At 32.6% G+C, this 13270-nt stretch overlaps 1 protein-coding gene across 3 annotated transcripts; it reads right to left on the bottom strand.

The window, feature by feature from the left end:
- Positions 1 to 7440: 7440 nt before the first annotated feature.
- LOC129313453 (uncharacterized protein YKR070W-like) lies at positions 7441 to 12226 on the bottom strand. 3 transcript variants are annotated; one of them, XM_054956572.1, is made up of 12 exons: positions 11969 to 12226; positions 11776 to 11879; positions 11622 to 11657; positions 11090 to 11163; positions 10827 to 10867; positions 10085 to 10156; positions 9776 to 9977; positions 8885 to 8980; positions 8718 to 8785; positions 8321 to 8519; positions 8139 to 8222; positions 7441 to 7826 (listed from the first exon to the last, which is right to left on the bottom strand). In XM_054956572.1, the coding sequence occupies exons 1-12, from the start codon at positions 12076 to 12078 to the stop codon at positions 7767 to 7769; spliced, it is 1146 nt and encodes a 381-aa protein (XP_054812547.1). In that variant the 5' UTR covers positions 12079 to 12226; the 3' UTR covers positions 7441 to 7766. The 3 variants fall into 3 exon arrangements, with proteins under 3 accessions (XP_054812547.1, XP_054812548.1, XP_054812549.1); XM_054956573.1 differs by lacking the exons at positions 10827 to 10867; positions 11090 to 11163 and having other exon boundaries at positions 10085 to 10163; positions 11969 to 12225; XM_054956574.1 differs by lacking the exons at positions 11776 to 11879; positions 11969 to 12226 and having other exon boundaries at positions 10827 to 11203; positions 11622 to 11646.
- Positions 12227 to 13270: the final 1044 nt, after the last annotated feature.

A 13270-nucleotide genomic window follows, 5' to 3' on the forward strand; every position in this document is an offset into this window, starting at 1 on the left:
AATAATTTATTGTTTTTTTTAAGATGAAGGCTGCTTGCCCTTGCAAATTTACAAAGAAATTAACTATGTACTATAACTAGTCAGCAGTAGACGTCTTTAAAGTATTATATACAAAGAGTCACAATAAATTCAAATTTATAGCTAGCTAACTAAAGTTAGTTGAAAATTAAAATTTAAGTGTAATTAAATTTAATATATGCCTTATTAGGTAATATGATGGGACATGGGTGATAATGTCCTTCATAAATCTTATCAAGCAATAATCACAATTATTACTCTGATCTAGGTAGAGTAGACACTATAAAGAAATCACATATCAATAAAATAATATAATAAATTATGGTTTCTTGATTAAAAAATTGGCTAATTAAATGAATACCTTAATTGGACTCGTTTCTTGCAATAGTCCAATGACCTCACACTAGAATACAAGGTCTTATTGGTTGAAATGCAATATAATACCACAATTCTAAGAAGGAAGTACAGAATAAATGTGAGAAATTTTGTGTGTGTGGAAATTAAAATAACACGTGAAAAAAGTTTAACTTACTTATTAAAAAATTATAGCATATTTAGCCTGTTGCTTAGTTCTCTATTAATAGGATCAAGATACTATATTTTTAGAGTTATAGGATAAACCACAATAAACATTCAGTGTCACTTAACAATAAATAAAAAGTATTATCAAACAAGTAAATACAAAAAATATTTACTCTTATCGAAAGTAGCTAGAAAGTAACGCACCCAGGGTAGAAAAGAGAAAGAAATAAAGTGTAACATCCTGATTTTTATATAATAAAGAAATTGTGGAATTTAGGTTTTGAGGAAAAAAATGATAATAATAGGAATTTATATTATTTGAGGTTATTTAGAAATAATATTATGATTAGGTATTTAATTATGAATTTAAAAATTTAAATTTAAAACCACATAAGCAATATTTAGTTAGATATAATACATAAATAATTTTTTTATGTGTGTGTTAAAAAAAAAGAGAAGGTAGAAGGAACAAAAAAAAGGGGGGGTGGAAGGTTGTTGTTTCTAAGTCCCACATTGGTTAGATGAGGGAAGAGAAGAGGTGCCTTCATGTATAAAAAGGAGGGGGTGTGTGCATTAGGAAGCATGAGAGGCTAAGATGCAATTTAGAGAAAATTGCAACTTTGGGCCCAAAGGTTTGAATAATTAAATTCAAACCTATAGTTTTTTTTTAATATAATTTTGGGACTCACAATCCCATTTTTATATTATTTTTCTCTCTTCCTCTCACGTTGCTCGGCGTTTTCTCGCAAGGGGGATTATTTTCTTTTTTCTTCAGGTATGTTCTAACTTTCCTGTTTAGATTAGCATTTAAAAATTTATTTAATTACAAAATTAATTTTATAGTTATTTTCTAAATAATATTAGCTTTCTAGTGATATGATTATTTTGTAGGATAGAGTAAATATTTTGATTAGGATTTTTCTATAGGATAGTTAATCTGATGATATGATGGATTAAAAATATAGGTTAAAATTCTTAGGGATATAGTAAATATTATAGAATATTTTCTTAAGGTTGAAACTCATGTTTAAGAATTTTTGAGTTAAAATCTAGATCTATATGGTTGAATTTATGTGGAATCTGAGATGTAGGGATAAATCTATGATTATTAAATATTTATTTAAGTATGAATAGGTATTTTTGAGGTTATAGAAAGGTGATTTGAGGCTTCAGGATAATTCTAAAATTTTTAATTTATTTTTAGATGAATTTTTAGAATGTAGAAGGATGAAATTGCGATACTAGAAGTGAATTGAGGATAAAAAAAATAGTTCATTAGGGTACGAGAATTTTAGAAAAGAATTTGGGAAGTTAAATAAGGCATAAATCTTAAATTAGTGTTAATATGGACTATAGATTTAAGACTTTCTAACTCTTTAAATTAGAGTTATTTATTTTAATGTAAAATTAATATATAGTATTGTGAAATAATTATGTAGATTATATTGACAAAGATAGTGGTGAAAAAGGAGTTGTGAAGGGGAACTTGTTATTCAAGACACAAGGTAACCATTATTAATGTGTTGTGATGAGTGTGTTTGTGAATGGTTATGTGTTGTTTTGTTGTTTGGAAAAATTATGAATTATTGAAAATAAATACTGTATATACTTGTTTGAAATTATTGCCAAGTGGGTTAAAAATTTATTTTTGTTTATCATGATGAGATATTATTGTTCGGATATATTCCTGTTTGGATATTTGAATGATGCATGACTTGTCAGGGTATTTTAATGTATGGTGTTAATGGGAATTTCTGTTCGGTTAATTATTACCACGTGGTAAGCCCTCATTGGACCCAATGAGTGGCGTGTCGCTTGGTCCAACTCACCTTTGGCCGGGTGATTTGGCGTCCGAGCATGGTGAAAGGAGGATATAAGGTGCAGTCATGCAATTAAATACTTGTTCAGTTTGTTTGAAAATATTGTTCGGTTAAATGTTTTGTGTGCCCACTTAGCAATCGCATGATTAGTTACATCCGCATGCATCATTACATATTAATTTTTGGTTACTGAGACTTTTAAGTCTCATTCCCCGTGGTTAATATTTTTACAGGAGCGAATCCGGCCGAGAAAGCACCAGAGGTGTAATTATGGTGTATGAGACACCATCTTTTACGTTGCCTCTTATTTTGGATTATACAATGTATCTTTTGCCAACTTAGGACATATCTTGTCTATGGAGCATGTAAACTCTAATCCTTTTTATTAAATGCATTTATATGTCCAAGAGGATTATGTCTGTCCCTTTTGATTCATGACCTAATTTAAATAACATGCTATGAGGATCATGTCTGTCCCTCATGGTTCTAATTGCTTTTTGAGATATTTTAAGACCTGTGGTATATTGTCTTGGATGTATCATGGTAGAAATTTTTCTACCATGATAAGGGTATGATAAGGGTTCAATGAAAAAAAAAATGATTTCTTGAATTAATAACTTGCGAAAAATCGGTTTGTAAATTTGAGGGTGTTACATAAAGCATCATTGTATACTCTCTTAACCTTAAATTGAACCAAGAGCTTTCTTAGCAATATCATTGTGTGGAGAGACGTCGCATGGATTAACCAGCTCAAACCTTAACTTGAGGCCACCAGGAAATATGAATAAGTTATAAAAGTGACTTGGGTGAAAAAAATAAACAAGTTAATGTGCACGTGCGCACATAATTCAAGTAATTAACTAAGCATTTTGTGCATAAGGATCTCAAGTTGACTTTACTAGTTTAACATTTTTATATTTGTAACTTATAAAATTATGTTAACTTATTTATAAACTCAGATTAAATACAAAATCAGTTAAACTCGTGAGATTATCTTCAAATTTATCATTTTTATATTTTTAACTTATAAAATTATGTTAACTAATTCATAAGCTCAAACCATATGCAAGTCTGATTAAACTTGTTAAGCTCACCATTTTTTTTTTGAATTGAGCAAGTTAAGTATATAATACGAAGAATTTAGTTCATGAAAGTTATAAGACTTGGTTCAAAGAAAAAGAATTTGAAATGCAAAAATAATACTAATAAAAAAGAAAACAAAAATATTAAAAATAAGTTTCCCTATTTTAAAATTTTCATGTCTTGTGTATGGTAATTCATCAATATAGATGAATTTAATTTTAATGATTTATATTTTTTATATATTTAAATTAAATTATAATCATATTTTAATAGTGATTTTTTAATAGAGATAAATTTTTAAAAGTTTACAATTTAAATTTATAATATGAGTTTATATTCTTATGACGAGTTTATTTAAACTCGCGAGTTTAACGATCTGTTGTAAAGAATTGCAGTTGTTGAAATAACTGGATCTTGACTTTTGTTTCTTTATCAACAAAGAACTGTTTGAAAATTGAAAAATCTCAATCTTTATCCATCATCACCGTATTAGTGAATAGTGTGATGAAAATATCCGCACTGTCTATAACAATACAATTGTTTTTAAACGGATCTCCTTATTCAAATGGGAACATTCGGCTTGGGAAGGAAAGAATTAATATTTAATTTTGGCCTTAAATAAATACATTCATTCACGAGAACATGGACGTAAGTATGTAAGCCAGTTGTCAAATAGAAAAGAGCAGAAAGATAAGCGATGTCATTGAGATACACAACCACCAAAAAATACAAATGAATGGTTAAAAATATACCAGTAAGACGGGTCGTTGTGACCTAGCCTAATGACCCTAGCTTGGATGGGGATAAGAATAAAATTTTAAAAAAAAATCACTACACGAAAATATTTTTGACAATTTTTTACTCAGTATTCACCTATTTTATTTTTCTCTTATTTTTCCTTTCTTCCAGACCAAACGTGAAAGTCTTGAGTCTTGACCAAGGTCACAAACCTTTTTTTTTTATATACTCTTTAAAACCTATTTTTTCATAGTTTTTTAGGATTTAAATTGTGAAGTAAATCTTTTTAGGATTATGTGAAGTAATGTTTTTAGAATGGGACCAAATATTGAACCAAAAAGGTCAATGGTTCATGATTCATATGATTTAATCGGATTAATGGTCAAATCAGTGACATGATAATTAAATAAAAAAATTATATATGTATATAATAATTTAAATATAAGAAATAAACATGAAATTTATAGTTAATTTAAAAATAAAACTAAATATTTTAAGTTTATCATAATTTAACAAGCCACATGATATAATATAATATTAAATGATTAAAAAAATTGATCATTTTGTAAAAAAAATTTAAACAATTTAATTTTTAAAAATCAGATCTGATTCTCAACTTGATCTTGATTTTCGATCCAATATTGGTCCCAAATAGTCCAACCCAACTCAATTTTTAAACCAATTTTTTCACATGTTGACCGAGCCAAACTCTAAACCACTTTGATTTTTAAATTATTGATGTGAACTATGAAGTAAGTTTTTTAAAATTTGAATTACGAAGTAATTTTTTGTTGTAGAAAATATATTTGTCCACTGTTTTTTTTATGCACTCCTCTCTTTTCAACTATTAGATAGAATCATAGAATGAACGGTGAGATCCTCCTAATTTTCATTCAATGCACAAAATTCACTATATGTGATCAGAATCCGATTAAAGATAAGGAGCACTATATAGTTACAGTAAAAATGGATTACACACGCGTTGATGTGTGAGGTTTATTACGTGTTTTCCTCTGCCGCATATTCATATTTCTTCGGCATCCTCATATTATATCATCATAATTCCTGGGGTCCATGTATGAGCAAGTAGACCCCAGGTTGCCAGCATGTTCTTTATTTTACTTTGATTTGGTTAACATATCGACTTAATTTTAGTGTTTTAATTTATTGCCATTAAATCCAAAGAATGTTCCTCTCTCTTGCAGAACAAATATGCTATAATCAACTTGATAGAACTAAAATCTGATTATATCTATTAGTTACATTTTTATTATAATATAGAAAACGTACATGTAGTTTTTTTTAAAATAAGAAAGTGAATGCAGGTTGCTGTGCTGCCTTTGCCCTGGTGGCCTTGCTCTGACATTTGAAATTAAAAAAAAAATGATAAACACAGACTTTATAAAAATATTAATATTAAATTAATTTTTTTTAATATTGATGTTCTTAAATTTTAATACTTTTTTATTATATTTTAAGATTAAAATTTTAATAAATTTCTTACTTATCATTCTCCCTTTAAATTTTATGGGGAAGGAAATTGGCGGCATCGGGTGAGGAGCTGAGATGTACGGGAAGGAAGACTTCTGGAATGAATGGGTAATTTTAGGGAGTCCACTTCACGGCATTTAGCATTAAAAATTTACATGTCTCATAAAATATAATAAAAATAATGCATCAATTACCCGAGGTGATAATTTTGTCAAACGGAACCCACAATCTTTAATGCCAGGTGTCGCTTCAGTGGGACAGGCGGATCGAGTTAGCTGACAATCGCAGCGAGTCCTCATCATGTTTCCGCCGACCCATTAAGTTTATTATTTTCTCCACTCCCTCCTTTCCTTAAAATAAAACAAATTTATTTAATTTTATGCTCACTATAAATAATAATTATATTTTTTAAATTGTTATATATAACCTTTTAATGTTATTCTTGGTGGAATTGAAAAATATAATAATTTTTCTAACTATATTATATCAAGAATAAAAATAATTTAAAATTGTTTTGATAATAAATATGGGAATGAATATAGAATATGGCCAATAAAACAAAGCGGGAAAGAGCTTTCTAAGACGTTTCTATCAAAAGCAAGCTGCAAAGGACAATAATATAGCATGAATGACTAACACAGCCAGGTCCCAACACAAACAAGTTGAACAATAATGAAATCATGTCTCCAGTTGAGTCAAGTGGAGCATGCCTTTTTCTTCACAGATACCAGATACTAATAAGGATTAATTCAATTAATAAAGATTTAACATATAATTTTTAAGGTTATTAAGCTAAATCTTGTTATCAATATGAAAATCGTTAGCTGTAAGTACTCTCTTGTAATTATTTTTTAGGCGTAGAGACATGCAAAATCTTGATAAATTCATGAGATCCAACTTATAACAAAAAGGATATCACAGGGCAAGTTCATGGTTTAGTTATGGACTCCGAATTTCCGATGCTCTTGAGGAGTACTTCCTTGTTCCTATCCTCAACTGATATTTTCTATCTAAAAAAAAAATTAAATAAAGTTAATTATTGATATAACTGATTGGTCGAGATGGGATGTAAGACATTAATTTCCACATCAACATGTGTCATCCCAGCTAAGAGAAGAGACTCGCAATGATAGATACGTGTCTCCCGTGGACTGTTGGAGAACAACAATACAAAATGCATGGTGACGAAATTGCGCTTCTCAGATTAATCTGAGATTTTGATAACTTTGCTATACCAGGGAGAAGCATGTTCACCCAATTATTATAATTCACTTCATGCACGTCCAAACTAAATGTTGACTATGAGGATAAGTACAAAACCATTTCGGGTCGTTGCAATTTATTCAATAGTTCAAATATAGTTTTGAACGTTACAGCTATGTCCAGAAATATGCGTCTCTGTTCTTTATATGGAATCTCCATCACTGTTAAACTGCCAGTAGATCTTGAAGACAACCAGATTCTTGTGGAGTTTTCCAAAATAGAAATGTTGAGCAATAACTAAAAGAATTTGCCTTGTTCTGGCATTTCACTTGTAGGGATTGCAGGAACTTGTCGGTTCTGGAACGAAAGGGCGGTTGCTTGCTTGTTTGGATCCAAGATCACTTTTTTTTTTTCCCTCTTCGGGTAACAATCAAATAAGATTTTCTTTTCTTTTGCTTTTTTTTAGTTTCATTTCCTGCTCAAAATAAAAAAGAATTCTTAACCAAAAAAAAAAAAGAATTCAATTTTCCATCAGGTTTGAAGTGTGAGAAGGTAAGCAATAAAATTATAGAAAAGAGGGGTCTGTCACCAAATTCGATGCGCAGAGCGGTCTTTCATATATTATTTTTGCTACATTTTAGTTTTTACTGGCAACGGGTTTGAAGGAGAAACTATAAGAAATGCAATACAAAGGATAATAACCCTTTTTCTCTTTTAACCTTGATCACAAGATACAAGGGGATAACAAACCCATCAATTTCAACCCAATCGAAGCTTTAAAATTTTCATTCAGTGACTTCTGCTTCAAAAGAATACAGAAGAATCATAAAACTATTATCATTTTTCAGTTTCCGGGACTCGTAAGCCTCGGTCATGGAAAGCAACGGCAACCTACAAGACGCATTCCTTTGCCAAAATATAGTCCACTGCTTCTTCCACATTGTCAACAACCTGCAGATTACGTAAAGATGAGTGTTTCCAGAAGTTATACAAATGTGTTTAAAAATCTTATAAAAAAATTTTTTCATGTCATGTGCCATGTGTATTGCATTACTCTAATATGATAATCACTATATTAATAAAATAATAGTTAATCAATGGCAGGAGGTTCTAGAAAACAAAATTGAAGGTTACGAGAGTTAACTTTGAACGTTTGAAGTGAGAGAAATCATATGCAGTTGTCTCAAAATTTAGAAAAGTTTTATACATTTTAACCTTTTTAAAATATAGATAGTCTTTGGTGGGAGAGGAGGTGGGGAGTACCAGATCCGCTGGAAACTCGTGATGATTTTCCTTCCCCTTGAAAACTCCAGTTCTCGTGAGAATAGAAAACCAAGGATGTCCAGCCTGAAATGAATCAAATTCGATTCTCACAGCATTATTCGTCTGCAGATAAAATTATGCATCTCACTGGTGAAACATAATTCACAGTCCCAGAGCCAAACCTGTCTTGCACCTTTGATGTCAACTGCAGGATTATCTCCAATCATGTAAAGAGTTTTGAAACACTGAGCATTCTTATGATTTACGTCATGTAGATCATCAAGTGATAGCGTGACTTGCTCTAACACAAGTTCTGCATTCTTGAATACAGATGGATGCGGTTTGCCAAAACTAGTATATTCTAGAGCGTGAGGGTGAATTCTGCAAGGGAGCATTCCAAGATAAAAATTAAGTTTGTTAATGAGAACAAAAGCTACGCCAGGATACTAATCTATATTTTTTTTTTTTTGGCTGCGTTGATGACGAGGATTAACGAGAACAGTATTCCTCATCTAAGTCGTGTTCAATTAGAGGAACCAAAATATAGGCAAACATAAGTTAGATATCAGGCATTCTTACCTATTGAAGATGGACTCCAATGCAATTCTAAAAGCTCCCATGCCAAGACGTTCAGAAGGAAAAGCAGTCTAACTTTGGTGCGGCCTCATCAGTAAACATGGTATAGTATTTTAAAAGGGTTCCATGGAATCTCCATCTTGCCGTTAATATAACAAAAATCAACAAACCTGGTACTCAAGGTCATCATTTGCAAAGAATAAATGAGGTTGTGGTCCAACATTTCTTCCAGGAAGACCTCCTGTCCTTAAGATGTCAGAGAGAACCTGAACAATATGTTGTGGTCAGTCACAGATCTACCTGTCATGCGAGAAGGAAAAAAAAAAAAAAACAGATTTAACAACTACAAAAGAGTACAAACGTAGAGGCTGATTTTTTTTTTTTTTGGGTGCTTGAAAACACAAGGTACCATTCAAGAACGATTGTAACAAACCAAGTATTATCGATGAGAGCCTTTTGAGGTGTCAGTCTTAATAGTTGAATGCTTCTCAATATAGCCTCTTTTGGTGAAACATTAATCGTATACCCCTTTTTTCTATTCCTTTCCTGTTCGTTTGTTTTAATTCTTTTGGCCTAGCTATAACGTGAAGACAGTTATGGTCCACCAATAGCCGAAGCACAGAAAATTTGCTACTATCAAGGAATGTGGTGATAAATTTTGTCAACACAAATATTGTATCGAGGATGATAAAATATGCTTGAAGAACAGGCTTAGACTGGTTATTTCGATCTGCTGAAAACATCACCAAATTGGATTTGCTTAAGCCCCGTACTACCATGTGGGTAACTCCTGAGATGCAACTTTCCATCAAGGAAAGCACCAAGTCGTTCATGATGTGTTTTTTCACGCCTCTTTGTGACAAACGAATATTGCATAATGGTTAAACTTCAAATTGACCGTTGGATGCTTATAGTAAAAGATGTTTAATTGAACTATAACTATTACAGACTGTGGTTCAAAAGGATGAGCTAGAAAACCATTGCACATAATATATCCCCTACTAAATATTCAAACGTCAAATTAAGAAAATTCATATGATAAACCATAGAATTTTAGTAACCTGTATATCTCTGCTCCAATCAACAGGGTCACTAACTACAAAAGCTGCTCTAACCCTCTCAGAGCAGACATTATTTCTCGGAGCACTTTCCTTTAATTCTGAATTCTGATCAACAACCAACTGTGTTGTGCATTTCTTGTACGGTGCCAGAGGATCAATATGTTCAAAGCATGATGCATATTCATCAATTGAAATGACATTTCTGAAGATAGAAAGCAATAAAAGCAAAGTCATGAGATATTACAATTAACATTACACTGTTTAACGTTTCATGAAATATCAAATAAACCAGTCATGTTAAAAATTTACTTGAAACCATATTCAGACATCACAGCAGCAGGTTCCCCTTTTCCCACAGCAACAATGAGTTCATTTTGAAATCTGCAAACTGAAAAATCTATAAGATAAAAAGACTAAGATAATATAGGTTCTCTCCATTAGGAAATTACAGGAGTATATAGGTACGTGACTCCAGAATTGTTTTAGGATGACTAAGAAGCAATCCTCTCAACTTTAACCTTCTGATACATGAACCTTGGCACTTTCAATTAAGACAATTGACCCACTCAAAATTTAAACATTGGGAAAATAGGCCCTTCCTTTCATACTGTGCAGATTGTAGAGAGCCATTTTCACACCAAGTTCTTGGATATAGTTGTTGGTTGTTATTAGAAACTTAGCATGATAACAACCCACAACATCTAGCTATAAAACAATTCAAATGGATTCCAGTTCAATCTATGAACTCATGGGCAGTACCATGCTCATGATATAAATTATACTAAAACCTCCAAGCATCATGATATAAAACAATATAAAAATTTAATGTTATCCTAAGATCACAATAGATCTTCGTATTTCCTATAATAAAGCATAACATGGGACAACGTGGATCCACAAAAATCAGAATATGTTCTTGAAGCCTCGAGCTTCTTTTGAGAATATGATCATTCAAACACAAAGCTAAACATTCACATTGCATCCTGAAATGCAAGGTGATCTTTATTAAAATTCAGCATATCGTGATTTTACACCACTTTAAAATGCATACCGATTGACCAATTGTTTAAATGGAGAATGGCCCTGAATGACCTGCATAATGATCGGAGTTAAATGATTAAGGACAAAACTCCTTGATTCAAGGCCAAAAAACAAAAATAAAATAAAAAACTTAAGGAGAGGATTCATAACAATGAAGGTAAAACTAGTCCATTGGTGCTTTGAATGTTTACATGGATATGCATGCAGCAAAATAGAATAGTATACGAGGAAAACGAGAAAGAAGAAAGAGCGGTTACTATATTTTCAAAATACCTGTGAAGATGATATATGTAGGCCTAACAGACAACTAAGGTCAGAGGCTCTTCTAGATTCAGGATAACCACCGCCTATGCAAAGGATAATTCAAGAACCAAGAAGTGAGGTATTCTGAAAAGGCGATAGAGTTCATAGAGTTGATAGTTCAATAACTGATGCTACTGATACTACTAATAAATTTGACTATCCAAAACCAAAAAACTAAAAATATATCACACAACATGGCAGACAGCATTTAAGTCTCACAGTAATCATTTTTCAATCGTAAGTCACCAGTTAATGATAGAAAATTAAGGCAATGTGAATATACTAATAGTTAATGGAAGTTACACTAGCTTTTGCGAACAAGGAAGTATGGACAGAGGCTTATACACAACGAGATTATATCCATTCTCATGCAACATTCTCAATAACTGTCCAATGCTCCAGCCGCCATAACGAGGATGCCAGAGCAGAGTTAAGATTCTTTAGAACTCTTTTAATCAGAATACATAGACTTGGTCGAGAAAGACAGAAAGTAGCATCTCACCATTTGTCAAGAAAACGTACGGGACTTTCATTTTACCTGGCAACATAAAGAGAGGAAAAAGTACATCAGTCCTTGACAGCGATAATAGGATGCTAAAACAGCAACTTAAATCCTCAGAAATAGTAGGTGCGAAGTGAAGACATGCAATTTGTACCGGCTTCGTCATATAACCTCCTTAACGCAGCCGCAGAGCCACCGATGGGGGAATTCCCGAGCACAATGACACCGTCGATGTCGAACGCAATGCCGAAAGAAGGTCTGGAAATTCATGATGAAATCCAACAAAAATGAGTGTGACGCTCTGCTTCCAATTACAGAAAAATGAAATAAGGAATCGTTTCCCGAACCGTTCGGATCGAGAAGAAAGCTCAGAAAAAGAGCGAGAGATCAAAGCAGGATCCAAAATCCGCCTTCTCCTTCGGCTCTGCCAGGCTCTGGTGAGGATACGCAAGGTCATCTTTGTCGTCTTTTCCCTAACAAAAAGGCCACACGAGAGCAAGAAACGGCCGACAAGTGCTCCCCAGTTCTCCTGCTTCCCCGGCCACCGAGGTCAGCTACGAGTAGCGTCGTCTGCTTCTGCTCCAATAAGCGTCTCACAAATGTGACCAATCACAATAGAGGCCTGCCGGTAAGTAACAACATTGGGGAACTTGGGCTCAAAGATTTGGGCCGATGGTTCTCATTGCAATTTCACACGGCCTGTTTGCTGACAAGCCCCATTCTTTAAGGATATGGATACCATGCTTCGCATGAGAATGAGGATTAGATAAGTTACTATTTAATGTATATTATTTGTAACCTACTCATAAATTTTTCAGGGTTGATGTCAAAATGGGTGATGGTCGACAAGCCCGCTCAAGAGAGTAGCGCCACAAAATGTGCAACTCTGTTTCATCGATGAGCAACCAAAAGAAAAGGGGACTTCTAACACTTCCCTGAGCTGAGATAGGTGATAACGCCTATATTCTTCAATGGAGAAAGTGTTGTTCTTGGTCTCCTTCGTTATAGGCCACGCAGTTAAAATTCAAAAGGCACATCATCAAGAAGAGTTCCATTCACAAATACAAAATCTTGAAAGCCATTCCCACTTCCAATCAATATCGATCATAGCAGTTTCATCATCCTGGTAATCAAACACTACAGACAAAAATTTGACTACAGATTAGAGGACTGGAAGAGAAAAATATCCCTAACAAATCTATTATTAGATCAATAAGAGTTCACTAGATAGATTTTCATGAGAAGAGAAGCTTAAGCCCTCGTTTAGTAAAGATACAAAAGAAAAGTTAGACTACCCTTTTTTGCCTTGGCGTTGTTTGGATATGAAAGATTCTGAGATATGAAAAAAGAGACGATGAGAATGAATTATTGCTCTACCTCATCTGGTATGCAACCTTTTAGTTTTTTTCTTTTTTCTTTTTTAATGAAAAGTGATCAATACATTCGATTCACGAAAAAACTATGTACAAGACAAGAATAAAGATTAATTCTTCTCATCATCTACTGCCTCTAGATTTGGGGAAGTCGATCATCAGAGATCCAAAACCTCCCATTGCTACTGAGGCCAACTCCAATAAATGATGAGGCCAGCTCTAGATTTTTTTTTTTTTTTTTAAATAGAGGCGAAACGGGGAATTCCATGGATGCTT

Source organism: Prosopis cineraria, unplaced genomic scaffold (assembly GCF_029017545.1).
Source record: "Prosopis cineraria cultivar Desert tree isolate PC_DT_omini unplaced genomic scaffold, ASM2901754v1 PC6, whole genome shotgun sequence".
NCBI lineage: Eukaryota > Viridiplantae > Streptophyta > Magnoliopsida > Fabales > Fabaceae > Prosopis > Prosopis cineraria.